Source organism: Oncorhynchus masou, chromosome 27, assembly GCF_036934945.1.
Source record: "Oncorhynchus masou masou isolate Uvic2021 chromosome 27, UVic_Omas_1.1, whole genome shotgun sequence".
Classification (NCBI taxonomy): domain Eukaryota; kingdom Metazoa; phylum Chordata; class Actinopteri; order Salmoniformes; family Salmonidae; genus Oncorhynchus; species Oncorhynchus masou.
Genome location: NC_088238.1, coordinates 30449258 through 30462633, shown reverse-complemented (window position 1 = coordinate 30462633; position 13376 = coordinate 30449258). Strand labels below are relative to the sequence as shown.

The 13376-nt window shown below is 44.1% G+C and overlaps 1 protein-coding gene across 2 annotated transcripts in view; it reads left to right on the top strand.

The window, feature by feature from the left end:
* LOC135515978 (metabotropic glutamate receptor 8-like) overlaps positions 1 to 13376 on the top strand; it is a 235676-nt gene that overhangs the window by 77151 nt on the left and 145149 nt on the right. For both annotated transcript variants that reach the window (XM_064939888.1, XM_064939889.1), the window contains exon 2: positions 8860 to 9076. In XM_064939888.1, the coding sequence (XP_064795960.1) occupies positions 8860 to 9076 (217 nt within the window). The remainder of the gene's footprint in view (positions 1 to 8859; positions 9077 to 13376) is intronic.

The following is a 13376-nucleotide window of genomic DNA, read 5'->3' as shown; positions in this document are numbered from 1 at the left end:
AGCACAGTATACAGTACAGTAGACAGTATAGTATACATCACCGTAGACAGTACAGTATACAGCACAGTATACAGTACAGTAGACAGTATTGTATACATCACAGTATACATCACCGTAGACAGTACAGTAGACAGTATAGTATACATCACCGTAGACAGTACAGTATACAGCACAGTATACAGTACAGTAGACAGTATAGTATACAGCACCGTAGACAGTACAGTAGACAGCACAGTATACAGTACAGTAGACAGTATAGTATACAGCACCGTAGACAGTACAGTATACAGCACAGTATACAGTACAGTAGACAGTATTGTATACATCACAGTATACATCACCGTAGACAGTACAGTATACAGCACAGTATACAGTACAGTAGACAGTATAGTATACATCACAGTATACAGTACAGTAGACAGTACAGTATACAGCACAGTATACAGTACAGTAGACAGTATTGTATACATCACAGTATACATCACCGTAGACAGTACAGTATACAGCACAGTATACAGTACAGTAGACAGTATAGTATACATCACCGTAGACAGTACAGTATACAGCACAGTATACAGTACAGTAGACAGTATTGTATACATCACAGTATACATCACCGTAGACAGTACAGTATACAGCACAGTATACAGTACAGTAGACAGTATAGTATACATCACAGTATACATCACCGTAGACAGCCCAGTAGACAGCACAGTATACAGTACAGTAGACAGTATTGTAAACATCACAGTATACATCACAGTAGACAGTACAGTATACAGCACAGTATACAGTACAGTAGACAGTATAGTATACATCACCGTAGACAGTACAGTATACAGCACAGTATACAGTACAGTAGACAGTATAGTATACATCACCGTAGACAGTACAGTATACAGCACAGTATACAGTACAGTAGACAGTATTGTATACATCACAGTATACATCACCGTAGACAGTACAGTATACAGCACAGTATACAGTACAGTAGACAGTATAGTATACATCACCGTAGACAGTACAGTAGACAGCACAGTATACAGTACAGTGTAAAACCAAGTATACAGCCCAGTAGACAGCCCAGTAGACAGTACAGTATACAGCACAGTATACAGTACAGTAGACAGTATAGTATACAGCCCAGTAGACAGCCCAGTAGACAGTACAGTATACAGCACAGTATACAGTACAGTAGACAGTATAGTATACAGCCCAGTAGACAGTACATTATAGAGCACAGTATACAGTACAGTAGACAGTATAGTATACAGACACCGTAGACAGTACAGTATAGAGCACAGTGTAAAACCAAGTATACAGCCCAGTAGACAGCACAGTAGACAGTAGAGGTAGACAGTATGATTTTTCTATGCCGATACCGATACCGATTATTGGAGGACCAAAAAAGCCTATACCGATCAAGCGGACGATTTTTAATAATGTATTTTTAATAATGACAATTACAACAATACTGAATGAACACTTTTTTTTAACAGTAGACCGTACAGTAGACGGTATAGTATACATCAGTATACAGCACAATAGACAGTACAGTATACCGCACAGTATACTGTATAGTATTTATTTAATGTGTATGGTATACTGTTTATTTTCAACTCATTACTTCTCTATGTTACTCATCCCTCTCAGTCTTTCATTTCCTCATTCTCTCCGTCTTTTTCTTTAACAGAGATCAAAAGAGGCATGCTTTCCGAGGTCATGAGGTCACTTTCTCATCGCCATGCCGATACGGACGAACGCGATTTCATATTCATGAGCTCACATCTTTCTTCCTTTGATGTGGGAAAATAAGATCCACTGTTTTATCCTTCATTTGTTTACCTTCATCCAACATACATATTTCATATCTAACTTGGCTAAACTTTACGAACATCTGTATTGCCTTGTGTTTGTAACAGTCCTTTGTTTTGGAAACTATAAACTCTTCAAAAGTTCACTTACCATTCGTCAAAACAAATATATCTTCCAAGAGCGCTGACAACATTGAAAATGTAGCTAGTGTAATCGTCTATCATGGCTGAAAGATTGGTGAAAGTGTGTGAAAGTGAGAGCCTCCTCGCCTGGTTGTTAGATGTGCTGTTTTTGAGCTGACAAGCGTTGATAGCACTGAGACTCAGAGACACTGAGCAGTGGGTTCCATCAGTATTCACTACAAGGATCTGTCATTCTGGAATCCCTCCACACCTTCCATTCCACATCTACTGATTCGGCTGTGTTCAGCTATCAGCACAGTTTGTGTTTACATAATTGGTGTGTGTGTGTGTGTGTGTGTGTGTGTGCGTGCATGCGTGCGTGCGTGCACAGAGAGAGAGAATGTGACCTGCCTCTGGGTCTTGATTATGATTGGCAGCTCTTCCCTCTCTCTGAGAATGCCATTGAAGCAGCCTTAGACTATGTGTGTGTGCACACGTTCGTGTGTGTGTTATGTGTGTGTATACAGTGCATTCAGAAAGTATTCAGACCCGTTGACCTGATCCACATTTTCGTACGTTAAAGCCTTATTCTAAGATGGATTAAATTGTTTTTACCCCTCATCAAACTACACACAACAGCAGTAATGACAAAGCAAAAACAGTTTTTTTGAAATTTTTGCAATTTATAAAACAAAAAAGAAAAACTGAAATATTAATTTACATAAGTACTCAGAACCTTTACTCAGTACTTTGTTGAAGCACCTTTGGCAGCGATTACAGTCTTTTTGGGTATGACACTACAAGCTTGGCACAACTGTATTTTGGGAATTTCTCCCATTCCTCTCTGCAGATCCTCTGAAGCTCTGTCAGGTTGGATGGGGAGAGTTGCTGCACAGCTATTTTCAGGTCTCTTCAGAGATGTTAGATCGGGTTCAAGTCCGGGCTCTGGATGGGCCACTCAAGGACATTCAGAGACTTGCCCCGAAGCCACTCCTGCATTGTCTTGGTTGTGTGCTTAGGGTCGTTGTCCTGTTGGAAGGTGAACAATCTTTGGTCCTGAGTGCTTTGGAGCAGGTTTTCACCAAGGATCTGTCTGTACTTTGCTCTATTCCTCTTTCCCTCAATCCTGAATTGTCTCCCAGTTCCTGCCGCTGAAGAACATCCCTACAGCATGACACAGCCACCACCATACTTCACCGTAGGGATGGTGCCAGGTTTCCTCTAGACGTGACACTTGGCATTCAGGCCAAAGAGTTCAATGTTGGCTTCATCAAACCAGGGAATCTTGTTTCTCATTGTCTGAGAGTCGTTTATGTGCCTTTTGGGCAAACTCCATGCGAGCTGTCATGTGCCTTTTACTGAGGAGTGGCTTCCCTCTGGCCACTCTACCATAAAAGCTGGGTTGGTGGAGTTCTGCAGAGATGGTTGTCCTCTGGAAAGTTCTCCCATCTCCACAGAGGAACTCTGGAGCTCTGTCCGAGTGACCATAAGGTTCTTGATCACCTCCCTGACCAGCTCTAGGAAGAGTCTTGGTGGTTCCAAACTTCTTCCATTTAAGAATGATGGAGTCCACTGTGTTCCCCCGTCAATGCTGCAGAAATGTTTTGGTACCCCTCCCCAGATCTGTGCCTTGACACAATCCTGTCTTGGAGCTCTTCAGACAATTTCTTTGACTTCGTGTCTTGGGTTTTGCTCTGACATGCACTGTCGACTGTGGGACCTTATAGAGACAGTTGTGTGCCTTTCCAAATCATATCCAATCGATTTAATTTACCACAGGTGGATTAAAATCATGTTGTAGAAACATCTCAAGGATAATCAATGGAAACAGGATGCATGTGAATTCTTACATAAATAAGGTATTTAAAAAAAAAAATGTTGTATACATTTGCAAACATTTCTAAAAACCTGTTTTTGCTTCGCCAATATGGGGCGAATATTCGCCAATATTGTGTGTAGATTAATGATAGGCTGTAGCGTAACAAAATGTGGTAAAGGTCAAGGGGTCTGAATACTTTCTGAATGCACCGTATGTGGTGTATGAGTGTGTATGGGAGTGCAAACATACAAGTGTGAGTGTGTGTACATGTCTGTGTGTGTCAATGTGTGTGAGAGAGAGAGTGTGTGTATAATTCAGCACGAGGGCAGTATCTCCCTCCGGAGAAATCAACCTGTCAGTCGGCCATCTCTCACCCAGAGTCCATTACTTGGCCCTTGGCTGTACACAGAGAGCCAATATTAATAATATGCATGTCAATCTCTCCTGGCTCAAAGTGGAGGAGAGATTGACTTCATCACTGCTCGTCTTTATGAAAGGTATTGACATGTTGAATGCACAGAAGCCGTCTGTTTGAACTACTGGCGCACAGATCGGACACTCATGCATACCCCACAAGACATGCCACATGCAACAGGTCTCTTCACAGTCCCCAAGTCCAGAACAGACTAGGGAAGGCGCAGGGTACTAAATAGAGCCATGACTACATGGAACTCTATTCCACATCAAGTAACTCATGCAAGCAGTAAAATAAAAATAAATAGATAAAAAAAAACACCTTGTGGAACAGCGGGGACTGTGAAGCAGAATAAACATAGGCACATGCACACGCACACGCACACACACACACACACACACACACGATAACACACACACACACACACACACACACACACACACACACACACACACACACACACACACACACACACACACACACACACACACACACACACACACACACACACACACACACGATAGCATACGCACTAGACACACACGTACACATGGATATTGTACTATATATCTGTGGTAGTGGTGGAGTAGGGGCCTGAGGGCACACAGTCTGAATGTATTGTAACGTTTTTAAAGTTGTATTAACTGCCTTCATTTTGCTGGACCCCAGGAAGAGTAGCTGCTGCCGAGGCTAATGGGGATCCATAATAAATACGAATACAAATACCTCCGTATCTAAGCCTCTCTCTCTACCTCCCTATCCAAGCCTCTCTCTCTACCTCCCTATCCAAGCCTCTCTCTTTCTACCTCCCTATCCAAGCCTCTCTTTCTACCTCCCTATCCAAGCCTCTCTCTTTCTACCTCCCTATCCAAGCCTCTCTCTCTACCTCCCTATCCAAGCCTCTCTTTCTGCCTCCCTATCCAAGCCTCTCTCTTTCTACCTCCCTATCCAAGCCTCTCTCTCTACCTCCCTATCCAAGCCTCTCTCTTTCTACCTCCCTATCCAAGCCTCTCTCTTTCTACCTCCCTATCCAAGCCTCTCTCTTTCTACCACCCTATCCAAGCCTCTCTCTTTCTACCTCCATATCCAAGCCTCTCTCTCTACCTCCCTATCCAAGCCTCTCTACCTCCCTATCCAAGCCTCTCTCTTTCTACCTCCCTATCCAAGCCTCTCTTTCTACCTCCCTATCCAAGCTTCTCTTTCTACCTCCCTATCCAAGCCTCTCTTCCTACCTCCCTATCCAAGCCTCTCTCTCTACCTCCCTATCCAAGCCTCTCTTCCTACCTCCCTATCCAAGCCTCTCTCTTTCTACCTCCCTATCCAAGCCTCTCTATTTCTACCTCCCTATCCAAGCCTCTCTTTCTACCTCCCTATCCAAGCCTCTCTTCCTACCTCCCTATCCAAGCCTCTCTCTTTCTACCTCCCTATCCAAGCCTCTCTCTTTCTACCTCCCTATCCAAGCCTATCTCTTTCTACCTCCCTATCCAAGCCTCTCTCTCTCTACCTCCCAATCCAAGCCTCTCTCATTCTACCTCCCTCTCCAAGGCTCTCTTTCTACCTCCCTATCCAAGCCCCCTCTTTCTACCTCCCTATCCAAGCCTCTCTCTTTCTACCTCCCTATCCAAGCCTCTCTTTCTACCTCCCTATCCAAGCCTCTCTCTCTACCTCCCTATCCAAGCCTCTCTCTCTCTACCTCCCTATCCAAGCCTCTCTCTTTCTACCTCCCTATCCAAGCCTCTCTCTTTCTACCTCCCTATCCAAGCCTCTCTCTTTCTACCACCCTATCCAAGCCTCTCTCTTTCTACCTCCATATCCAAGCCTCTCTCTCTACCTCCCTATCCAAGCCTCTCTACCTCCCTATCCAAGCCTCTCTCTTTCTACCTCCCTATCCAAGCCTCTCTTTCTACCTCCCTATCCAAGCCTCTCTTTCTACCTCCCTATCCAAGCCTCTCTTCCTACCTCCCTATCCAAGCCTCTCTCTCTACCTCCCTATCTAAGCCTCTCTTCCTACCTCCCTATCCAAGCCTCTCTCTTTCTACCTCCCTATCCAAGCCTCTCTATTTCTACCTCCCTATCCAAGCCTCTCTTTCTACCTCCCTATCCAAGCCTCTCTTCCTACCTCCCTATCCAAGCCTCTCTCTTTCTACCTCCCTATCCAAGCCTCTCTCTCTCTACCTCCCTATCCACGCATCTCTATTTCTACCTCCCTATCCAAGCCTCTCTATTTCTACCTCCATATCCAAGCCTCTCTCTTTCTACCTCCCTATCCAAGCCTATCTCTTTCTACCTCCCTATCCAAGCCTCTCTCTCTCTACCTCCCAATCCAAGCCTCTCTCATTCTACCTCCCTCTCCAAGGCTCTCTTTCTACCTCCCTATCCAAGCCTCTCTCTTTCTACCTCCCTATCCAAGCCTCTCTCTTTCTACCTCCCTATCCAAGCCTCTCTTTCTACCTCCCTATCTAAGCCTCTCTCTCTACCTCCCTATCCAAGCCTCTCTCTCTCTACCTCCCTATCCAAGCCTCTCTCTTTCTACTTACCTATCCAAGCCTCTCTCTTTCTACCTCCCTATCCAAGCCTCTCTTTCTACCTCCCTATCCAAGCCTCTCTTCCTTCCTCCCTATCCAAGCCTCTCTCTTTCTACCTCCCTATCCAAGCCTCTCTATTTCTACCTCCATATCCAAGCCTCTCTATTTCTACCTCCATATCCAAGCCTCTCTCTTTCTACCTCCCTATCCAAGCCTCTCTATTTCTACCTCCCTATCCAAGCCTCTCTCTTTCTACCTCCCTATCCAAGCCTCTCTCTTTTTATCTCCCTATCCAAGCCTCTCTCTTTCTACCTCCCTATCCAAGCCTCTCTCTTTCTACCTCCCTATCCAAGCCTCTCTCTTTTTATCTCCCTATCCAAGCCTCTCTCGTTCTACCTCCCTATCCAAGCCTCTCTCTCTCTACCTCCCAATCCAAGCCTCTCTCGTTCTACCTCCCTATCCAAGCCTCTCTCTCTCTACCTCCCAATCCAAGCCTCTCTCTTTCTACCTCCCTATCCAAGCCTCTCTTTCTACCTCCCTATCCAAGCCTATCTCTTTCTACCTCCCTATCCAAGCCTATCTCTTTCTACCTCCCTATCCAAGCCTACCTCTTTCTACCTCCCTATCCAAGCCTCTCTATTTCTACCTCCATATCCAAGCCTCTCTCTTTCTACCTCCGTATCCAAGCCTCTCTCTTTCTACCTCCATATCCAAGCCTCTCTATTTCTACCTCCCTATCCAAGCCTCTCTTTCTACCTCCCTATCCAAGCCTCTCTTCCTACCTCCCTATCCAAGCCTCTCTCTTTCTACCTCCCTATCCAAGCCTCTCTATTTCTACCTCCCTATCCAAGCCTCTCTATTTCTACCTCCCTATCCAAGCCTCTCTCTTTCTACCTCCCTATCCAAGCCTCTCTCTTTCTACCTCCCTATCCAAGCCTCTCTCTTTCTACCTCCCTATCCAAGCCTCTCTCTTTCTACCTCCCTATCCAAGCCTCTCTCTTTCTACCTCCCTATCCAAGCCTCTCTCTTTCTACCTCCCTATCCAAGCCTCTCTCTTTCTACCTCCCTATCCAAGCCTCTCTCTTTCTACCTCCCTATCCAAGCCTCTCTCCCTCTACCTCCCTATCTAAGCTTTTCTCTTTATACCTCCAAATCCAATCCTTTCTCTCTCTACCTCCCTATCTAAGCTTTTCTCTTTATACCTCCAAATCCAATCCTTTCTCTACCTCTCTATCCAAGCCTCTCTCAGCCTCCCTGCCTACCTTCATATCCCAGCCTGTCTCCTGTCTGGGGCTCTCCTGCCTACCTTCATATCCCAGCCTGTCTCCTGTCTGGGGCTCTCCTGCCTACCTTCATATCCCAGCCTGTCTCCTGTCTGGGGCTCTCCTACCTACCTTCATATCCCAGCCTGTCTCCTGTCTGGGGCTCTCCTGCCTACCTTCATATCCCAGCCTGTCTCCTGTCTCTCCTGCCTACCTTCATATCCCAGCCTGTCTCCTGTCTGGGGCTCTCCTCTACCTTCATATCCCAGCCTGTCTCCTCTGGGGCTCTCCTACCTACCTTCTATCCCAGCCTGTCTCCTGTCTGGGGCTCTCCTATACCTTCATATCCCAGCCTGTCTCCTGTCTGGGGCTCTCCTGCCTACCTTCATATCCCAGCCTGTCTCCTGTCTGGGGCTCTCCTGCCTACCTTCATATCCCAGCCTGTCTCCTGTCTGGGGCTCTCCTGCCTACCTTCATATCCCAGCCTGTCTCCTGTCTGGGGCTCTCCTGCCTAGCTTTTCTGCCTCTCTCTCTCAGGCACCTTGGCTGGGGTCTGTGCTGTTCTGGGGCTCTTTCAGCTGGGCTGTCTGGTCTCTGACAAACCACTTGGATGGAATATGACCTCTGTCTAGTGCAATCTATCTCCATTTCTTCAGTGCCACGCTATCAGTAATTACCCTCTCATTCTGTCCCCCTATCCTCTGAAGAGTGACGCCATTTCGACTCTCATCTATCTCAACGCATCCCTTCATCTCTCTCTCTTGGCTTACTCTGTCTTTCCTCAGAATCCAATCAGATCATGTATGCGTGTCCTTGGCTCCCAATCTAAGTTATAACATGTTAAACACCTTCTCCGTCCTAACTCACCCCTTTCCTCTTTCCTCTCTCCCTCTCTCCTCAGATCCCTCAGATCAGCTATGCGTCCACGGCCCCGGAGCTCAGTGACAACACGAGGTATGACTTCTTCTCCCGCGTCGTACCTCCGGACTCCTACCAGGCCCAGGCAATGATGGACATCGTCACGGCGATGGGATGGAACTACGTGTCCACGCTCGCCTCCGAGGGGAACTACGGCGAGAGCGGTGTCGAGGCCTTCGTGCAGATCTCCCGGGAAACAGGTACGTGGAATAGTGAACACATGCTCAAGACACTCTCATACAGACAGTACTGAATGGAGGTGCTGAATCTTGATCACAGTGAACACAGTCTACAATTCTTGAGCGTTTGGACATCTCTCTTCAGTGATGGGTCTCTGTGGAACTCTGAACAACAGTAGCTGCCCTAGGAAATGGCAGTCTCAAACATATCTTTTTAAAAACATCAGTGATATTAAATGTCAGATAGTATCTGTCAGCTACAGATTGACAGTTAGTCAGCATAAAAATGTACACTGATTTCATCAGATAAAGTCTCTAGTGGTTTTAACTTGTCTCTGTGTGTTTGTTGAGAGTGCTCGGGTTTGCCAGCAATCACTGATGTCTCTTTTTCTTAGTGTGAGAAGGGAAACATCAAATGACACCTCATCTCCCATATACTGAAATGCATAATGTTTGCTTGGGGAATATGGCATCAATTCAGACACCACATTCAAACAGTCAATTCAGACATGTGAATTTCCCCCAAAACTCACAGATATACATCAGTGAGCATTGGAGCCCCTGCTGTGCTTACTGCTGTAAGCAATGCTGCTAGTTTCTACTGTGTGACTTGACTGTGGGTTTCTATACTGTGGGTTTAGTTGTTGTGCTGCTCTCTTCCCTGCTGTGCTGTGCTGTGCTATGGGCTGTGTGCTCTGATAGTGAACAGTCAGCTGTTCAGATGTTTAGCCTTGCTAGGGCTGTGCAGATGTTGACATGGCTGGAGGGGTGAGGGGGAGGAGGGGGAGGGAAGAGGAGGGGAAAGGGAGAGGATGAAGAGGAAAGAAGCAGTCCCGAACATCAGCAGTGGAGCTGTCTGTATGTATGTCCATTTGATACGATGCTGAGCAACACATTTAAAAGCTAAACGAGAATACCCTGCAGATCCACACACTCAAACTAACATATTTCATTCAGTAGGCTCTGGGTAGGGGGCAAATTACAGTCCTAAGTGGTTAGAATGAAGTAAATGTCCATTCCTTGTTTCCTGCTCCCGAGCGGACAGCTTTAATTCCACTACACTGTGTATTGTATTCTAGTTGTGGAGTAATACTAACACCTGTCGTGAAAATTCGTACTGAGAGAGACTTTGTCATTTCTTCAAACACATATCTTTATTTAATATTGATTAATTATTGCAATAATGAAGCTGTCTTCCCCACACTGTGTTGTTGAGGCTTAACCTAACCAGATAATGTTTGTTCTTATATAGCTGACACTAAGAATGCTTAGTCATGGCTGGTTCCACCCCTCCCATGCAGATTGGGGGGCACCACAAGCCACTTTGTTTACATATTGTGGTTATTTGCACCCGGTGTTGTTTTAACCCCCACCTGGCTTAGTCTCCCAGATGCAAGGATGATTTTGAGCCAATAAGGGATTGTTCTACTCCTAAACTATCTCTCGTAAAACCCATCATTGACCATACACCCAGATTACCTGCAGGGAGCTCGAGTGGAGACCATAAAAACACCACATTAGTAGAACAGAAATGTCTTACTATGTGTTAAGTATTCATTGTTAACTATTAATATCAAAGAAATCAGGTAATATGTCATTTCCCCTCACATTCCACCATTTTGAGATGTCCCTCAACTTACTTTAAAAAGACATTAATACAAATCCTCATGATCATACTGAGCACACTCCCATTGGTCAGCATGCTGGAAATAGCCATTTCCATCCCTATAGCACCATCTGTAGAAACTAAAATTAGCATATCGTGTTGGACAAATCCAGGTAGTGACTCCCGGTTTAAGTAAAAATGTATTCTGTTTAGTGCCTAATAAACATGACCCAGGACAAGCATCATGATCCCACTATTTATAAAGCAATGCCTATGGACTCTATGTGCCATTGGCGTAAACCTGCTATAGTTCCTGAGTATTAACGTTATCATCAAAAATGTAATTTGGTATTGGATATAGTTCAAATAGATTAGGATCAGTTTCATTCTCAGGATCAGAGTTCACCCTCTCCATTCTCCAATCAATCCAAAATACATGAATTGCTCCACTCATATAGTTATTAACATACTAAACACGTACTTAAATCAATTAGTCAGTTTTTGAAAATCATTCCGTTTCCAAATCATAATCAAAACCCAATTAATTATCCAACCAAAATGTAGAATAACATTCTTCAGTGATTCACGTTGGTTCTATCACTCAAAGTTAAAACCCTCCATTTAACACACATCAATGTACATTTATATGAACATATATTTATATTAACAAACAATACATTAATCTTGTAATTCTAGCATTATCTTTCTCATCAGGATTATAATTACAGTATCCCAATGCATTATTAGTCTAAATTACTATATTTATAACCCGATACCCCAAATAAACAATTGTAGACAAGTCTAAATCAATTACGGGCACAGTTGACCAACTCCCCTATCACACTGTCGACCTAATTCGAACCTGTTTAATTCATTTAGTCAAAATCTAAAATATGTTTTAACAAATCTCGGCCCTTCAAAAAATATGCGCTGTCAGATCAATATTCAATACTAAAACATTCACTTTAAATAGTTGACACTGTTCCACGTAATAGAAACAGATTATCCTTTTAAATGACATCACCTTCCTGCTTCAATTCACTGGTGTTACCTAAACTACAAAACCGAGCAGCAATAATCCAAAACGGTCAAAGAACGTTTCTGCCTTCAACTTCATCATCCCTCTACACCAAACGTAACCCACTTCGTCCCTTACAGCCCACTCCATTTCAGTGAGCACCAGTCGCTTACACCCACGGACTAAAACATGGAAACTCTAACTCTATTCTTACCAGTAGAAAAAAATAACAAAATGAAAACATTTAAAAAATAAACTTGACAACTTTCTCCTCTGTCTGCTTTACACTTATTACATTTTACAAAACGAGAGCCTCTTCCTGCCCACTACTTCAATTCATCACTGCTGTAGCCTTGTTTTATCATGCAATAATTAAGACCTATGCTCAGTTCTCAATTCTGATCATTGCCACAGCTCTATTGCAATTGCCAATCAGCTATTACTGGAATTCATTAGATGTAGGTAACTGTCTCTTCTGATTAGGCTACAGGGAATAAGTCTGGTTCATCCTTGGGAGCAATTTCCAAATGCCTGAAGGTACCACGTACATCTGTACAAACAATAGTAAGCAAGTATAAACACCATGGGACCACGCAGCCGTCATACCGCTCAGGAAGGAGACGCGTTCTGTCTCCTAGAGATGAACGTATTTTGGTGTGAAAAGTGCAAATCCATCCCAGAACAGCAGCAAAGGACCTTGTGAAGATGCTGGAGGAAACAGGTAAAAAAGTATCTATATCCACAGTAAAACTAGTCCTATATCGACATAACCTGAATGGCCGCTCAGCAAGGAAGAAGCCACTGCTCCAAAAACGGCATAAAAAAAGCCAGACTACGATTTACAACTTCACATGGGGACAAAGATCATACTTTTTGGAGAAATGTCCTCTGGTCTGATGAAACAAAAATAGAACTATTTGGCTATAATGACCATCGTTATGTTTGGAGGAAAAAGGGGAAGGCTTTTAAGCCGAAGAACACCATCCCAACCGTGAAGCACGGGGGTGGCAGCATCATGTTGTGGGGGTGCTTTGCTGCAGGAGGGACTGGTGCACTTCACAAGATATATATTGAATCAATATCTCAAGACATCAGTAAGGAAGTTAAAGCTTGGTCGCAAATGGGTCTTCCAAATGGACAATGACCCCAAGCATACTTCCAAAGTTGTGAATTGAAGTGGCTGTCACAAAGCCCTGACCTTAATCCTCTAGAACATTTGTGGGCAGAACTGAAAAAGCGTGTGCGAGCAGGGAGGCCTACAAACCTGACTCCGTTACACCAGCTCTGTCAGGTGGAATGGGCCAAAATTCACCCAACTTATTGTGGGAAGCTTGTGGAAGGCTACCCGAAACTTTTGACCAAAGTTAAACAATTTAAAGGTAATGCTACCAAATACTAATTGAGTTTATGTAAACTTCTGAACCACTGGGAATGTGATAAAATAAATAAAAGCTGAAATAAATCCTTCTCTCTACTATTATTCAGACATTTCACATTCTTAAAATGAAGTGGTGATCCTAACTGACCTATGACAGGGAATTTTTACTAGGATTATTTCATTCTTTTCATTATCATCAGCAGAATATTAAGACTCTAGCCATTTAAATAAACCGGCGTCAACACAAAAATCTATTATATTCCCTCCTGGAAAATGCAAAAAACAAAATGGCAGTTCATAACGATGCTTAACATTCTGT